The sequence below is a fragment of the Manacus candei genome, unplaced genomic scaffold (genome assembly GCF_025592945.1).
Source record: "Manacus candei isolate 608988 ecotype Guabito, Panama unplaced genomic scaffold, ASM2559294v1 h1tg000095l, whole genome shotgun sequence".
NCBI classification, from domain to species: domain Eukaryota; kingdom Metazoa; phylum Chordata; class Aves; order Passeriformes; family Pipridae; genus Manacus; species Manacus candei.
This window is the reverse complement of record NW_026138143.1, coordinates 1752235-1771407: the sequence shown is the minus strand read 5'-3', so window position 1 is coordinate 1771407 and position 19173 is coordinate 1752235. Positions and strand designations below refer to the sequence as shown.

The 19173-nt window shown below is 39.1% G+C and overlaps 1 protein-coding gene across 4 annotated transcripts in view; it reads right to left on the bottom strand.

Annotated features, from left to right (window-relative positions):
• The window catches only part of CNTNAP2 (contactin associated protein 2), a 1217517-nt gene that overhangs the window by 11121 nt on the left and 1187223 nt on the right, over positions 1–19173 (bottom strand). For all 4 annotated transcript variants that reach the window (XM_051768491.1, XM_051768490.1, XM_051768493.1 and 1 more), the window contains 2 exons: positions 14733–14963; positions 612–683 (listed from right to left, as the gene is read on the bottom strand). In XM_051768491.1, the coding sequence (XP_051624451.1) occupies positions 612–683; positions 14733–14963 (303 nt within the window). The remainder of the gene's footprint in view (positions 1–611; positions 684–14732; positions 14964–19173) is intronic.

Here is a 19173-nt window from a genome sequence, read left to right as displayed (position 1 = left end):
TGGGACAGGACAGAGCAAATTGCACGTGTGCATAAAATTAAACAAGACTCTTATTTCAGGCAGCAGCTGGCCAGAATATTTTCAATGGAATGCTTATTCAAAGTTCCAATTCTGGTATTGCTTAATATCACCTATAACAGTGAACGGGAATCTCTGGTACATAAGTTTTGGCAGAACTTGGGCTGTAAAAAAGAATACAGGATCACAAGGGATTTTTGTCAAGGGCAGAGCAAGCAGTGTTTGACATAGATTCGTGTTGATTCTGCTGTATCTGGAAAAGCATCCTTGCTATTTCATACAAATCAATTACTCTGTTAACGTGAGTAACTACTACAAAGTAGATCCCCACATGGATGCTTAATATGTGGATTATGAATATCAGTATTTGAATTTGTTTAAAACTGAATCTGAGGGGACAACCTAAGTAAGAAAAAACTATTCACTAGGACAATGTGTTTGAACAGAGTTACACAAAAATTGTTTATCTTTGTTCAGGTGTCGTTTTCCCACATAGTCACCTCTTAGCAAATAGCTCGCATATGTTACCAACAGCAATTCAGCCACCAGAGCCATACTGCAAAGTATATTAGAAAAGTAGATGATTTTCTTACCTCCAATAATAGCAGAGTTTCTGTTAACTCCATCTCCTATAGCTTGACCGTTGTATGGGAAATCAGCACTCGCTGTAAATAGGGAATTAAAGATTGATGTTGAAATAGCAGTGAAACCTCTGTATGAAGTTCAGAAATACATCCAACATCCTCAGATACAATTAAAAAAAAATTGTGATCCCTAGATATTTATCTAAAGAAGAGTAAAAAAAAAAATCTTTCACTATTAACTAATCCCTCAGAACGACTTGCTTCCTCCTCTTAACAAAAATAAACTAAAGGAGGTACTCTTGGTAAGCATTGCTGTTAATACAGGACGTCAATTTGCCACTTTACCAACATAAATTCAGTAAGTTTTAAGTGGTAAGTTAGCACAAAGCAAAACAAAACCCTTTCTTTTAAAAGTGTGTGATCATACATATTATTAGAGAGATTTTTGCCTTTGTTGGTGCTATACATTAAAGACTTCAGAAGTCTCCAGAATTTTGTGACCACTGTTGTGTAAAACTGCAAGCTCTTTGAAAGAAAAACTGGAATCTCTTTTGCTGCTGCACAGCAGGTAAGAGAGGGGCTGCATCTTCTGCTGGTCAGAGCCACAGAGCAGTTACCCAAAGGACCACGTGCCAGCACTTTTGCTACTCTAGGAGAAAGCCCAGCGTGTCAGCTTAGCCCCTGCTGGAGGTGCTTTGGAGCTGAGAAGCAAGACTGTGAGCTGGAGGAGCTCAGGCATGGCAGGCAGGAGAGCCTCCAGCAGACAGATGAGGAGAGGAAATGCAGTCAGATATACCAGTGCTCATCTGCCAGTGGCCTAAAAAGTTCTCCTTGCAGCAGAACTTGATGAAGGAATCAGTACAAGTTTAAAGTAGAATTTGGATGGTGGCCTTGGTTTTGACCTCCAGAAAACATCACAGAGGCTTTTCAAAGGCAATCTCATAAATTAAACCTATCATAAGCATTTTCTTTACAGTCAGACACAGCACCTAGACACTGTAATGACTAAGCAAGCCCAGGGAACTAGGTAAGCCACTGCAATAATTTCCTTCTTTGCCACTGGACTATGGCACTGATCTTGAAACAGAGAAAATGTTGTTAAAAGTGCTTAACTGGAGAAAGTTAAAATAATCAAGGATATTAATTGTTTCTTAGGCATCATGTAAAACCCCAGTGTATTTTTGTTGCTTGATGGATTAGGTGATATTATATCAAAATAATCAGTTTTCTTTACAAACCAGTGATGCATTCAGTATACCCAAAAACTAGCTAAGGGAATTCAACTCTCTTTCTGTTAGTATGGAGTAAAATCCATAATAAAGCTCCTTTTGTATTGTAAAGCAGCTGCACAAAAGAATGAATGGCTTCAGCTTGCCACATGGCCTGAAAAGAAGTTTGGGGCTAGAGTAGCCTTCTGTGTGCCTACTCTGGGAGAGAGCCGAACCATCTGTGTGTTCAGCAGCTAGTTTTTGGCTGGTTGCCTGTGGGGCAAACAGGACAGCATTTCTCAGAGCAAAGTGGAGGGGGCTTGTCCAGCAGTTTTTACCAGCAGCACTTGTGCCTTTGACATTTGTTGGTGCTCTGCCTTCTTCTGCACCTCTCAGAAACAAATCAGGATATAAACTGCAAAAGATAAGTAAATACCTGGTTCTGTATCAGTGGAGTTTGCTCCAAAGAACTGCGCAGGACCACTAATGAAGACATTTTGGCACAGAGACCATAATCATACCCTTCCAGTGCTAGAAGTGAAGGGCTGGCACTGGGAAAATGAATTCCAGTTTTAAACCTGCCCTAATTGCTCTCTGCCATTCTAAACTAAAAGGAGGCCCCTTTCTGCAGGAGCAGCACCACAGGCAGTTAAGTCCTACCACCTGCCACTTGTTTGAGAGTTGGTCTCGTGTCCTCACAAGAAATCTGATAGTTGGCAATGGTCACAGTTCCTTCTTCCCTTACAACTGAATATTGTATTTTATCTTCTTCTAAAAGGTTATGAAGAAAGAGGAAAGCTGCTGTTCATGGCAGCATGATCCCTCCTGAGCTGCCACATCACAACAGCTACGCTACAAGGGATTCCTGACAGATGGAAGACCACAGCTTATGATGTTCAATAGCCACTGAAGTACACTGCAGCTTAATGAAGAACATGAAGCAGGATGTGAAGATACATCCTTGATCTTGTGTGAGAGCTGCTAGGAGGACTGGATCCAGTGCCTCCATCTAAAGCTGCTTTCCATTGCACCTGGTCATCTTACACCCTCAGGAGGAGGTGTCCATTGGATCAACAAGCAGATGAGATTCACTTTGTGACTCCCATTGCGGACAAAAGAGGAAACTGGAATGTGTGTCTGGGGGCAGGGGACAGTGTATTTGAGCAAGAGTTCATCATCATATTGGCTAAGTGCCCTGCTGCAACTGCTGAAGAACTAGGAGTTCTGGTTCTGAAAATAGGATGTCACGAAAATAGGATCTTAGATTTTCATGAATCTTTTTTTTTAAAGCACCTGTGGTCAAGTTGGCAGATATTTTCACCATAATTCATGGCTTCCTGTTCGATTATTTTTGTGTCCGCAAGAGACTTTCTTGTGTATTATGACTGGGTTTTTTTTGACTGAAAAACTGTCCCAACCAAATGTGGGGTTACAGAATATATTTTGCTACAAAAGTATCTATAACATTTTTTTTTTACTTAATGTATTACTACAGATGGAAAGAGGAGAAAGAAAACAATTAATTTTTTTTTTAAGAGGAAGTTGCCTTGAAATTCTTCTGGGCACCACTCACTTCTCAAATGATCAGAAATAGCTACAGACCAGAGGTCTAAGAATCAAAAAAGGGTAATTACTGCCACAGCAATTAGGCAGAAGAAAACATAACATGGGCACATTCCTCGATCCTCCAAGGTGAGCTTAACAGAGTACTGTTCCAATAGACACCAAGTGTGGGTATTTCAGACAGCAGTTACATCATTCAAACACATGGTGGTTCCTCTCTGACCTTACTAAGTCACATTGTTTGGCAATATAAAGCAACTTTGTCAAGAAGACATCTAATCAGAATCTTTCTTCCATCACTGCTGAAAGTCAGGAACTAAACCAGGAAAGAATATGTTAGAAGAAGCTGTGAAAGGGGCAGAGTAATACTGATGCTCTGCACAGGAGACTACAGAATGCTATATACAGGTTGTAAAGAGTAACTCCTAAAATGTTTTAAAATGACTGGTCAGATAAAATTAATATTGTGACTCCCAAGTTTCATGGGAATCTAAATCACAGTGGAATTAATAGCTCACATGGCTATAATATGCAGATGAAGTACAGGGTGAGTTGCTAATGGACAAGTGCATGCCTTCATTTCTCTGTTGCAGCTGGGAACTTCTCTTTCCTGTTCAGATTCTTCCATTATCACTGTGACACTAACTCTAACTACACATCTCTGCAAGCCCTTTTGCACTGCCTGATATTTGTACCTTGACAGCTTCAAATCATGACCTGCCCACAACAAAAGAGTGCCACAGAGCTGCAGTTACTCTCTGTAGTCACCCTGCAAAGCTCCTCTGGACAGCAAGTGGGCTGTGAATGCAATGTAAGGTGGGCGTGGGGAGGTTACTGCAGGAGTTTTGCTACACACCATGTTACCTATTTGTTAGCTGAGGCCATGAATAGGACTCAATTTTCCTTTATTACCTGGTCTAGAAAGGTTGCCCTCGAACAGCTGATTCCCATCTGGTTTGGGGACTGTACTGGAAAGGTTTCTTTACCTGAGGAGCTTTTTTCTGAATCTTCCCTAGGTTGCTCTGAGTAGCCAGTGTCTCACTTGTGTGAATGAAAAGATGAAGAATAGAGCAAAGAGCTTTTTAATCTAGCCTGGAAAACAGCTACACTTTGATCCAAGAAGTGTTCTACCAGGTCCTTGAAATCCTCTGCTCAGACAGCTGTGGCACAGAGCCATCAGTATGCTGTCAGGGCACACCAAAGACCTTTTCCTAAAACCTACAGCTGGCGTAGGGATGGATTGCACCATACTAGGAAATGCTAAGCTCATCTGTGGCTTATGAACAACACTTCATCTGGTTCCTTTCCAGAATCCAAGCTGGTGATGCTGTTTTTCACACTCTGTCTTCCCACAACAGGTCATCAGGTTTGCTTCAAACACCACCATCCTGAAGCTAACTTACGTAAAAGGACACAGCACACTTTGCTTTCTCCTTCTTTCATGGGCTGCTGTTTAGAAGGCCATAGTTTCAGTAAGCACAGAGTAAATCTACAGAGTCTGAACTTATATTTTCACTTTTCAAGTTTCTGTTATTAGTCTCAGGGTAAATGGGGTTAAATAAACTTTGCAGCACGTAAAAGGGTGATTAAAGACTGACTGCAGGCAAAATCCATATTTGGTCATCACATTAATGACATTTGAAGTTTCAGATGACCACAAAAATGCAGTAGGAGACCTTCCATCATTCAGCATGGTCATTGCCACAGCCAGCTGTAATACAGCAACCCTCAATGAATGAGGAGGGGAAATGGGACTGGATAAACAGACCACAGTTAGTATTAGATGTTAAAGATGACAGATGTGCTTGATTTAGCTGGGTGAATTATAATTTTGCTTCATTATAGTAGGCGTGATTTTGCATCTGCCATTTTCAGAGGGAAATTTTTTTACAATGGATCCCACATAAAAGCCTTTGCAAATTTACAAAATTAACATACAAATTGACCTGGAAGTAGAAAAGTAGTCCAGAAGGTGGGTGTGGACAGAGAAATGAGAAGCAGGCTACTCAGTAAAGGCAAGGGGAAACCCAAAACCAAACAGGGAGACTTTTCAGATAGAGAGCAGTAGTGAGAAGTACACAGCAAATTTCACTCTGACATTTTACTGAACTTTTTTACTGAGTGGGCAAGTCTTAGTTAAAATATACCATGCTGCAAAGGAAGATACAGTTTAGATTTTCTCCAAAAAGGAAGGGTGAGAGTGATCACAGGTCTACAAAAAAACAATGGGTAAAACATGTGAAATGCTGGAAAATTGAGTTTGTTCGGCCTAGGACTAATATGCTGCTAGACTCCTTTTACCTTTCAGCTTTACAGATGTCCACAATTTTAAGAGGTATTCTCTGATTATTAAGACAAATTAGATTTTCACACAAACATGAACTAGAGAAGCAACCAGAACCATTGGATCTGGTGATCACAAGGTATATAAAACCCCCAGCAATCAAGACTTTGATTAGAACAGTAAGAGAACAAAATAAAAGCCAAGATGTGAACTATAACTCCTTCTTCCTACATCTATTTTTTTCCTACTTCTCCAAGCTGAAAACTTAGTAAGGATGAAAAATATCCCTACTTCTGCTTTTCCAGGGATTTGAGAGCAGATTCTGATTATACTCTGTTAACAGACTTAAAGTCCTACCGACATCAGGTTAAGTAGAGAACAAGAATTCAGCTGAAGTTATTTTTAATATTAAACATGTCCAAGTTTAAAAAAAAACCCTCACACTTACCCCAACACAAACTATTTAAAAGAAATTATTAACCATATTGTTTGTAAAAGGCAATTTTTATTCTAGCATACTATACAGGGTCAATCATCACTCCTTGAATTTTTAGTGATGTTTCAATCATAGTGTTGGAGGGTTACAAGTTTATCCCTACTATGAACCATTTCTCTGTCTTTGCAGAAATAGAAGTCTTCACAGGCCCAGACTTAATAATTTTTTTAGTATGAGTTACAGGATATTGGAAAAAGTGCACCCACATAGCAATTTTGTAACTACCAGAACAGACGTGCAGCTTAGAGGAAAAATTAGGGTTTTTCACTTTAAAAATGTCTTCTTCTTCTCCCTGTTGCCAATAATGCAAATTATTTGGAACATGAAAATTTCAATGTTGGATCAAAATTCACTAACTTCTTTAATCCTTCACAACCTTCTTGACTGGGGGGGATAGGGAGCAAACCCAACATTACTGACAAAAAATCCTCCAATGCATGAGTGATATTTGGACCAATTACTTAAACTAAGTTTTGTCAGTTATGTTCTGTTAGATCAAAAATATTTTGAAAGGTTACATTTTTTTTCTGTAAGAATTTTTCGCTGAATCTCAAGTGGTTTTTATGGCAGCTACTGGCAAGTTCTGCTGAGAGAGAGAGAGACATGCACAAAGGTGATGGAAAACACAAAACCTGTGTTTTTACATTTTTGATGTGGAGGCTCTCCATTCCTGTCTTTTTATTCCAATGCAAAATGAGTATAAAGTAAAAAATCCTCTGAAATGATGGCTTAATAGACACATTGTCCTCTGAATAGCCCTTCTGTATGGAAAAGCCTGGGACAGTGTGGGAAAGTAAGTGGAGATTATAGAAAAAAATGTTGTTGGATGTTTCTGTGAAAAAAGGATGAATTTTAGAGTGAACAATGGAAACGCCAACAATGAACAATAGCTGTGCTGGGAGAAAATTAAGTGAATGCTCAGTGGCCAATGAACTGGGACAATACAAATTCTCAACACTAGACACCAGAGTTGACAACCCAATCAGTCAAGATAGCTGTTTCTGAATCACTGTGTTATTTGCCCTTTATTTTCCTTCTGTAGGTGAAATTTGCTGTCCATACTCTTAAGGAGAGAAGGAAATGTAGTTTTATGAAATGAGTAGTACAATACTCTTTTCTTTCAGTCTTGAAAAGTAACCTTCCTAGCAAAGGGACAGAAAAACTTGTGCCTTATTAAGAAACCCATCTTTGCAGCTTGAACTCCTCCAGTCAGTCCTGGATGAAACACAAAACAGGGAAAACATTCCTGCACTGTCTTTTGGGATGGGTCAGGTGATTCTCCCCTGCTTCTCCCTTTGTATGGCCATTTCACATTTTCTTTTGTACACAAGCAAGTAATTCTAAAAAGCAGTGGGAAGGCAAGGTACTTTATAATATTAGTATTTGGTATTTGTATACTGCAGAACTTTACTCCTTATTTTAAAAGGAGAGCAGACATTTAGAGTCACTTTTGGATTTTGTTTACCTGCAGTTGAACTTCAGCAACTGGCATCTCAAAAGTAGTATTTTGAAGATTTGCTCTGCAGATTTCCAAATGATTTGCAGCAGATTAGAGCACCCTCATCCATCAAAGACCTAAACTCATCTGTACTTTAATTCCTGGTAGTAACATCTGTCTGACACTGAGTCTCACTATGACTCCAGACAAGAACTGCTAGTGTATTAGTCATGCTGGCCTAAGCTATCACTTTCATGAAAATTTTATGAGCAGCGCTTATATTTCGCCTGTTAAGGAAGATACACAAATACTTCCTTTTATAATTAATGTAGAATATGAAACGCTTTGGTGCTCTCAAAGGAACAGTAGAGTTAAGTGCTGGTCAAAGTCTGACTAATCACTGATAATGGACCCAGAGGGAATATGTGAAAGAAACAAACCAACCCCCCCCCAAAAAAAAAAAATTCCATCCCAGTAATCAAGAATACCAAAAAAGCCTGGTAACTTACAAGAGCTACAAAAAAGGAGAAAGGCTTGGATTGAGGATGGGAAATGGGTTAGATCAGAGAGTTTAAATTTAAAAAAAACCAGCATGAAGTGCTTTTCTGCCTAAGGAAAGGAAAAAGAAAGCAGTCACATGAAGTGCTCAGGCACCTAAATGCTTCCTACTCTAGTCCATTTTTCCCCTAATTTATGTCATCCCTATGTTCCTAGTTAAGACTAGTAGTGTAAAAAAATATAGTCTTTGCAAAGGATGGAAAAGGCTCTCTTTTTAATATTAGCACCTTGTCTTGACATTAGGTAGCAGCATTAGCATTCAAATCACTGCTTATGACATAGCTACAGTACTGGTCTCTCAATGAATGCCAGAAGAATTCACAAGCTTGGCAGTCTGTCAACTGTCTGATACACTAGACAGAGTGTCAGAAATTTCACACTGAAATTATATAGTCTTAAAGATAAGCGAAAGCGATGCATAATTGTGTGACGAGCTAGAAGAGACTGAGGGAGGCATTTTTATTCCAAATCAATAGAGAGATTTACAGTAATTCAAGCACCATAATTAAGCCCTTTAAAGATGAAGCACTGATTGTGCCAAATTTCAGACAGATGCTCTTCCTAGTTAGCTTCTCGATTGGGAGGAGAAAAATAGAAACTGTTGCATCTAAATGTTTGCCACTTACCCTCTTGTCCGCAAGAAACAACTTGGTGCTAGACTTAATCCCTGAATGTCTGACAAAAATGCCACCTTCCTATTTGAAAACAACTCAGGTCAAGGCCACGGACGTCTGAGAAAATATTTACATGGGAGCATTGGGGATGAATGCTGGTCACGCTCAGCAGAGTAAACAATCACAGAAATGCCCTAAAAGCTGGCAGGGGAAGAAGCTGTTGGCCCGCAGGGCAGGTTGCAAGTGCATCTTTGGTCTCTTTATAAGAAGTATAAATATTAAACTAGCTTACTGGCAGACAAACAGCCTCACAATGTTTACATGCTATGTTAGTTAAAAACACCAAACCAATCACCTCGAGTAATCAGTAACCCTGAAGAGAAAATCTGGCATCATTCTCTGATTGCAGTACAGGTAAGATAATCCTGTTTACTATGCTTGAAAAAAGGAGGAGTGTTATTTTATTCTAGCAACTACCTTCATATCTATTTCTAATTTTGCTAACACTAGGAGATCAAATTTAAATGTGTAAGGTTGCATCATGAACAAAAGTGGTGTGCCTCCTCTGTCCCTCTGGCCTGGATTCGCATGCGCCTTCAATGAACCCTGCTCCCCTGTCACCCCTTAAAAGAGAGAATGAGTGTTATGTCACACATTACCATTAACTTTAGTCCTGCTCTTGGATTCATTGATACGTACAGGACTCTTTCAATGCCTGTGACCAGGAGAAGAGCATGTTGCTCATGTGTTTGTGTCCTAAGACCACTTTGAGAGCTGCATCGCCACCCTTCCTTTGATCCTTCCTTCCCACTGCATAATTTGTAACAAGCCCTTGACAAGAGCAAAAGTTATTTCCCATCTTCCTAGCTGCATCCGTACCAGAACACATCTGACACAGCCTTCTCCTCAGATGCTGCTGCTCTGCCTTCTGAGATATGAGTACCAGTGGGTACCAAAGGGTGAGATGGCCATCCAGCTGACAGCATCTGAACCTGGAAGGTGACATTCAGCACTGTCCCCTGTAACAAAGGAGTGACACTTCCTCTTAGGCCAGAAGTTGACTGTGGTCTTTCACTTCACAAAGAAATTAGCTGGCCAACTATGTCTGTACAGATCATATGGCCAGTATTCAGCGCCGTTGCTCTCCTCTCCTGACATCACTTGTTAAAGGAAGAGGCATGAATTTGTAACAAAAAGGGAGAGAATCCTGTAAGCAGCTCCTTAAATCTTGACAAAAGCAGTGTATGTCTTCCTACAATGCTTTTTCCAGACATGCTCAATATAGGTTTCAAAGTAAGCTGTTGAATCTTAAGGGTTCTCACCTTCTATAAAAAATAAAGAGCATTTAGGGTTTAAATATGCACAGTCAGAAAAAAGTCACACCACTCGGAAGAACATTTCAGATGTAGCATTTAATCCTGCTCCATTTAATTTGTAATATGTTGAAGCTAATATAGGTTTAACTAAATCCCATGTTAAATACCCTAGATGCCATTCTAATACTCCAGATGCCTTTCTGTTCATACTCAGAGGAAATGCATCTTGCAGATATATAGTGCCATGACAGCTTGAGGTGCTAAAGCATGGTTTGCCAACTATTGTATGTACCTTGCCTCTTCTGGGATCTCCTGCTTTTACGAAATTCAAGGTTGGGTAGTTTGACAAGTTGAAGTACGTTTTACCTAAAATGGAGAGGTATACACATCTAGTAGATTTCTTTTATCCTTTTTATATAAATAAGAAAAATTTGGAAGTTAAATTTCACTAGTAAACTTCAGAATATTTATGTTGGATTAAAACACCCACAAACTGAACGTCACCCCAGTAATATTCGTGTTCTGATTTTAAGTACAAGGCATTTTAGATATGGAATTTTTTTATGACAAAAATAATCATGTTTGGGCTTTTGTTTGCTTCTCTACAATGAACAAGGTGTCAGTTATCAGTGACATATATCTTAGCTAATTTGAACCGAGAGATATTAAAACACTCTTGATGATTATCTTTTTTTTTTTTACATATGCAACAATAATAGATACTGAAGTGCATGCTAATATAGTTAATGGCATGGAATTATAACTTTTGAAATGTATGTCAGACAGGTAATTTGGTGGGTTTGGACAATACGTAAAGGCAGGACATGTCATTTTTAAATAATATGTTCAGTGATCAGGCTCTTTTTAGCCTCTTTTCTACACTCCTTTTGTTGTAACCAAGGCAAATTGGATTGTCTGACATGAACTGAGGTAATACCGATGGAAGGAAAACCGTATTGATGATCTGCTTGGATTTGATTATTGATTTTTCTTTTAAATCACCAGAAAGTCACATTCTAGAAAAGAATGACTTGTTGAATTCCTGCGCTTCATCACCACCAAGAAAGGATCACAATAGCAACAGGAAAAGTCTATGCATTGTGAGAGTACTCACAAGCTGAACAAGATCATGGTTTAAGATAATGTCCCAGTAGCATGGCAAAGTGCCAGCCAGAGCTGGAGAGGGAAGGATGCGGGATTTCTACAGTAACAAAGAAATTTAAAAAGAACTAATATTGAAAATGTGAAATGTATAGGAATTTAAGGCTAATAGGAAGTGCAAGACAGTGAATTGAGAAGCTGTACAGCTCATCTGTCTGGGGAGCAAATCAACAAGGTTTCTTATGGATAAATCCCTGATCTAGTTTTTAAAGGTAAACTGTCAAGTGACTGGTGTGTGTCATTATCATTTTCTTTAGCCTTTCTGATAGGACATCCAAAATGTTTTGCAGCTAGTAGGAGTTGTCCACGCAGTGACTACATAAAAGAGCTTAAAGCAAACATTTCATATAGGTCACTTGTCAGGCAGAACCTGCTTAACTTCTACTAATTATCTGCAAGGTCTGATCCAGCACTGCAGTCTAGAGGTGAAATGATCATTACATTTGCTGTCTGGTATATCTGTTCTATCTGTAACAAATGTGGATAGAGCCTTCCCAAATCTTCGTTCGCGAAGCCTAGCCATGATATCTGTTCTATTTAGACACTTATCTTTGATCCACTTCTACAACATTTTTCAATCCTCAAAGTTCAATTCCACAGTATTTGAGAAGCAAATCTACAAACATATGCTTAACTCAAAATATGAATAAGGATGCGTGCAGAGTATGTCACTGAATGAGATTTAAACCATATGATACTTCCCACAAAAATTTTCCTGATTTCTGCTTTTCACTATGAACCCCCGATCGTCAACTCTCATGTTTTGTTAAGAACTATTTAAAATTAAATAGGTAAAATAACAATAAAAATTACAGATAAAAGCATGTTTGAAATAAGAAACCCTTCACATAGTAACTGCTGCTTTCAAAACCATGTTCTTTGTAACCATTGTTTTGTGGCAAAGTGTGAGTGGTTTTTGCTTTAGCATCACTACAAGTGTTTTTGTGAATTTCAAAAGAGCTTTTTATCTTTGTCCCTTCAGCCAGTTTAGTGAAGGAGTAAATTCACACTGAGAGTACTGAAACTATTCCAGTTCTGGTACCAATGGGAACCACTACTTACTTGGATTCTTCCATCTTCTCTCTAGACATGATTTATGTTAGAAAGTCTTCATTAGAGTTTCAGTAAAAAAAATCCTCACTGAAAACTGCCAATTTACTAATGCAAAGTCACACTAAGCCCGAACGTTTTCATTTCATCAAGACTTACATGTTATGACTTTGATGACTCAAGTTACACAGTCTACAGTATATATTTTTTTCTGTGACTAAAACAGAACTAGCTATGTCAGACCACCACAGATACTTTTACAAAGACCGAGTTGTTCTTACTGATACTGATAAATGAGTTGCTGTGATACCTCCTCTTTGTATAATGGAAATGTCACTCAGAGTGAAAGTCAGGTGTTGCTCACCAACACCTGAATATCCTCTCACTCCTGAACCAGTGAAACATCACTCCCTTGCTGTGAAATTTCTGCCTACCGTACCTCACCTGATATTGTTGCTTTCTTCTAGTGTTCCTCACTAGAAGTCTTTGAAGCAATATAATCTTTTCTCTCTACTGCTGTGGATCACTGGAGAGGAAAAAAGGAGGGGTCCTAGGTCACAGTCTTACTAAAGCTAATCATCACCAAAAATGAAGCTGGGTCACTTGCACTCTGTCTGCCCACGACTTGAAACAGTTAAGTCTGGCTGTGGCAGTGAGACTTATTTTTTACTGGCAGAAGTTAACAGACAGATCGAGCCAACGTAATAGCACGCTATATGTCCCCTGATATCCTTCATGCTGTCTCTGTGATTGAGTACTACAATTAATCCAGAAGAAAAACTATAAATCGTAACCTGTCAGGTCGACAAAGTTCACAAGACAAAACTGAGCCAACACAAGGTCAAGTATAATAGCATGTGGCAAGGACAAACAGGAACTTCTTCTTTGAACTGCAGGAACTATTAGGAACAGCGTAAATATCGTGACTAAACCTCACCATTGCCTTTTACTAGCTTGCAGTCAAAAGAAGTGTAAGGAAAAGCAACGAACAAAAATTAACAACCAAAACCCATTGCATGCACAAGATTCACAGCAGCAGTACGTCCTCAAGAAGTTTATGGCATACTTTTTAAAGACATGATCCAGTGAGGAATTCTTCAGAAATATGCTTTTATAGAAAGAACAACACAGTTCATAACTTTTGGGTAAAAATTGATCTAATAATTTCAGAAAAAAAAAGGGACTACTAATTTGTGATTAAAAAAATAAAAGTAAAAAATATCATGTTATAAATGGAGAAGAGGCATACTGAAACCTTACAGTGGCATGGCATGGCAGCAAGGTGGGAATGATAGGCTTTAGAGCATGATACTGCTTGTGTCAGTGTTTGGGAGCCTCAGCTTTGGAATGTCTGTTTCTTCTTACAAACCCCTGCCCAATTTCTCTACTGAAGAGCTGAAAGGAAGTGCTGCAAGGAGTTCCTCAACATTACAAGAAAAAAGACCTCAACCAAAATCCCCAGAAAAATCACAAAAAACCAAATCCCAAAGGTATGGCCTTGATACATACTTCTGAGAAAGACATACATACCTGCCCACTCTCCTATAAAAACTGGCATATGGATGCATCCCCAAACACAATAGGCAAAGACTAATCGGTATCAAAATCATTATGGACCAAGTTTTTCCTCTAGAATTTTAATTTTATACCACTGCAAACCCATCAGCTTTGCCCAAATAGGTTCTAATTTACACTTTACAAGTGAAATCAGAATGAGGACAAAATACAAGAGTCATCAATGTACACCTGACCCTATAAATCTAAAGGGAACCTAACACTCAAGAATCAGAAGAGAAAAAAAGCTCTCTAAAGTTAGGCACAATATATATTTTCAAGAGCTGTCAGTTGCAAAGCAGAATGAGGTTGCTGGGATCAGCAAACTGTTTTGTCTTTCCAGCATTTTCAGCACAAGATGAATGCCGCCATGACTAATGGAATTTCCCATTAAATATGGCCTAAGGAAAGCAGACATTTCAGAAAACAAATCAGCACTTTACATAAATGTATTTATGCCTAAAATTAGATTTACTGTTTTGGTATGAAGCTGACTGCAATATACTCATTTATTAGGAATATACATAAGAAATGCTACTGTACCTTAGTTATATGTACTTGCAACCTTTTGCTGACTACACACCCAATACTAGACAGAAAGTGCTATCACAGCAGCTAGGTCAAAACTCAACATTCAAATAGTGTAAGATTTACAGAAAAGAAAAATAAAGCATAATATGAAAAAAATGGCAATGAAAATACTGTAACTGCATTTAAAAGTGGTGGCAATTCTCTGTCTTTCCATCTTTGCATTTCCTACTGTGATTATAGCCCTACAGTAACCTATCAATCACTTGCTCTCTGTTTTGTTTCTCTTTACAGAGGAAGGCAGATGGATTTCTTCTCTGAACTCTCCACTTAGTTAATGTGATGTGAATCCCAGCTTACCTGAGTCTAAGTGCCATGGGTCAGTAGCGGCCGACATTGGTGGGATGGTGAGAGGAGATGCCCCGCAGTTGGATTCCACCAGTTCTCCTTTGATGTGAACGTGAGAGGAGGCGTTGGTAGGTCTCAGAGCTGCTTTGAGCGGAGCAATCTGGTTGAACTGTACTCTTGATAGACAGCCCGTGAACCCTGGGGTGTTGTATTTATATATATCTTGGTCAATCTTCCCAATTTCTATGGGAAATTGAAGAGAGAAAAAAATTAATCAAAACAATCCATTGCTTTTGAAAGCACAGTTGGTCTGAACACTTAGATTCCCAGAGCACAGTGCCCAAGTCTGTCTCTCAGGGATACTGAGACCATGTCATACCTTGGCAGGTTTTCTTCACACTTCATTATAGATAAAAGCTGGAAACCTTCAGGCCTTGGTGTGATTCAGTTTCACTGCTATGCTATCATTAAAATGAAAGGCTGGCATGTAGGAGTCAGTGAAGGAGTCATCAAAGAACAAAAGGGAAGGGAAAAAAATCCTTTTCCTGAGAAAAGTGGTGGAAGAGAAGGCAGAACATCCATGGCCGGGGTCTCTCCTCCCAGCTGAGGCTGCTGCTGAGAGAGATGCCCCTTCCTTAACCCTGGCCTGTTGCCCTCTAGCTCCTCTCAGTGGGTCTGGTCACTCCTGTCCCCCTCCTGTCTACTTGCCTGGAGACCAAGTCTCCCTTCTCTTGAGTACCAAGCATCCCTTCACCAGAGAGCCAAGGATCCCTTCACCAGAGGACCATGTGTCCCTCTGATCTGCGGTGGAAAACCACCACCTCCAGTATCCTGCAGTAGTGAGAAGTGGCAGGAGCCCATCCACCCTTGCTAGAGGTCAGGGAGGGGCAGCACTTATGTTCCTGTGCCTTTGCAACTGAGGCTATGTCAGCTGAGACCTTGCTGTCGGTCACTTGGCTGCTGTGGGCTGACAGACAAGCTGGCAGCTGGCATCTGTGAGCTGAGCACAGGGCTACGCTGCCACTCTTCAGAACAGCTGCTGTCTCTCAAAGTCACTCCCCAGGTAGTTTTATCCCGTCTAAAACACCAGTTAAGATAACCCCAAAATCATGCAAAATGTGACACATATACTATCCAGCAAACTGCAGGCTTGCTCCCAGCTGTTTTAATTCTGCCAGGACCTGTTGCAACAGCCTGAGTCACAACCTAAACAAAACTGTTACTCTCTGTCAGCCGTCTGCATTAGAGGGGTATTAACACTTCAAAGCCTCTCTGCAGTGTCTAATATCCTATTTACATGGCAGTGGGGAATTTGGCTTCCTTTCTTGTATGGTAGCAAGAGAATGAATGAAAAGGACACATAGAAACATTGTATTTGTGCTGTACCAGGGACTATTGCTCCAGAGCCACCAAGACACTTCCAACCACCTTTCCTGGGGTTGGCAGGTTAATGCCTGTCCCTTGAAGTTGGTGGAAAAAGTCATACTGAGCTGAGCAAAGCAACATGGTATCCCAGGGACAGAGAAAAGGGAACAGTCCCCTTCAAAAGCAACATTTTCAGACAGGAACGATGATAAAGGTTTAAAAAAATTATGTTTTTGGCAAAAAAAAAGCCTGTAAATAACAGGATTGTGTCATAAAAAAGAAAGAAAGGAAAACAGAGGCAGGAAAGAGAAGCTTCTTCTTAGAGGTGTGAGGAGAAAGTGGAAAGTACTTTGGGGATGATCTGGGAATCAAAGCACATCTGGATTTTTCTACAAAAATTATCAAATCAGAATTATTAGAAAATGCATTACTAATCTTTTGGAAGTGTCTGTGTTCAGTTCTAACCAAACCAGGATCAATTATATGAGGTCTGAGCTGTTTACTGGGGGTTCCCTAAAAACTACCGTGATATACATGTCAGTATATTCCTAAGAGTACTGAGAGCTCTGCATCAGTGATATGTACAAGGAGTTTTGAGGCTACAAACCAGACTGGCCATTTCAAAAATGCTTTATTTTTGGGATTTACACATTAAACATGAAGTGGGAGAAAATGGGTGGAAACTGATCAAATCTTGATCACGACCAAAACAGCTTCTTGGTTTTCACACAGAACTAAGGTATACTGTTTCTGTCTTTGCAATCATATTAGCATGATAAACATACAACATTTAAGTCCCCTCCACATCCAGCATAAGGCAAAAAACTAAGAAGCATAATGTGAAAATTACTTGCATTAGATCCTTATATGATCGGCTATACAAGAATGGATTTTCTATTCCCCTCATTTTCCCTTTCCTTTCTTGTTTGAGAATATCCTTTCTCTGCTAGTGCTTATCCAGCCTGTATCAATGTTATAGTCACATTTCACAAGCTGGCAGTGAGCAGTGACTGTCACCTGTGACAAAGTGGAAACATCCTCAGGACTCAGCTAGAGACCAGCTTAAATGCTTAAAATAATTGCATTATGCATGTCTTTCATCCATCTCTCCTTTAAAAAAGTAGTTTGACGAAACCATTAGGAATATCTCCTTCAAAAATTTTATAGTAAGAACTCACACATGCACGCACACTTTCCATAGTTAGCAGAAAAGCTGTACAAAAGCCAGAGTTCATGCATTTGAATGCTACCTGTACACCACATCACAGACAAGGTTCCTATCTGACCACTTACTTCCTATCTGATCTCTTACTTCAATAAAGTATTCATGGAATATTCAGTGAATAGCCGCAATTCTGAAAAATCCTTATAATCTAAGAAACAATTACAACAAGACCATATTTCTCTTTAAACACTGTAACCATTGTTGTTAACAGTTTAGTGATTTCATTCACATTTTTATATATTCTGTGGATCTTCATGCAGAAGCTAATAGCCTCCCACTCACCAGTTCTGAATGACAGGAACAAAGAGCCATGAATGTGATTGTGCTTCAGCAGCTTCAGATTTAGCAGCTTCAGCACCATCCTTCTTTAACTCCATAAATAACTGACAGATACTAGATCTTGAAAGAATTAAAAAATACCACCCCCCCCCAACAAGGCACCTTGCTGAAGTCCTGCATTTTTTTTTAAAACATTCCACAAGTAATGGCTGTGCAAGTCACCCCATGCAAATTTACCACGAGCTTGCATCCCATCAATGCTAAAACAATACAGATCGACTTCTATGACTGTACACATGTTCTTTCCCATGCATGTCCCACGAGGCTCTACACACTGATACTCTCTGATGTTAGGTCATTATACTTTGTCTCTCTGTGTATTTGAGCGTGCTATAAACCTGTTCCTGGGGAGTGTAATGATTGCATAATGAAATATGTCTTTTTTCTCATGACTAAAATTCAATATTCTCCCTATAACATAGAGGGGAGAAAAAAAAAAAGATTATTATAGTCACATTATTTAAGAAAAGGAAATGTACAATGCAACTACTTTGCATTGTTCTAATTTTCAGCACATAAGCTAGTGCAAAGTCATATAAATATTACAGTATATAGTATTATTACTACCTAATAGAAGAATTTATATTATTGCTTTCAGATCTGATGCAGCAATTTCCTGCTGGCAACTTACCCTCAAGCACTTCTGTAATGAAAGACTTCAAAAAAGACAACTTATAGGCCCTTTTTTACTTCTACTGGTTTTAACCATTTGCTGCCTAGACCACATAACGTGCTGACTTGAGATGCAGACCATGATTACGAGACCACTCGGATGAACTCATTCTAGCACAGATACCTTGCAGTATACAAATCATTAACACTGAACATACACACAGGAACTATACAATTGCCTACCCAGGTTACTTAAACATTTTAAAAATATATATAACTAGCACACAGTATACCAAAAATCTCACAGATGTTGCCCTATATCTTCTGTGTTATTCACCAGAGATACATTTAACATCAATTACTTGTTCTTTATGTTTTGTTATTTCTTTATTAGTAAAAAGATACAGGATTTTAATCCTCAGTTACTCATTTTGATTTCAGGGCTTACTTCCCATGGTTGTGGCAGAAACATGCCACATACTGATGAAAATAATACCATTTCTGTACTGAAAATTACGTGCTACTACAGAAGAAGCTCTTTATCACCTAGGTGAAAAGATGTAAAGAACATTATTTTCAAGCATATTTATGACACAAGGCACCATTAATGAGTACCCAACAAGTTGAAATTGGTTATTCTATGAATCTAGAAGAAAACAAGCAATAATAAATTGTATAGAAGGAAAAATTGTGGAAAAGTAACAAATGTATAGAGCCTGTACATAAGTAACAAATGTGTAAGTAGCGCATAATTACATTAATCAGTGTAATTAGGTTATCTGGTTTTTAAGCCTTTTCGCTCTTACTACATTACCTGTAGGTGCAGAGCTGTGGCTCCTGCCTAGGCAGTATTACAAGACAAACAAATAAACAGTTTGATTCAGATTATTACCCATGTTGATCTGGCTAGCA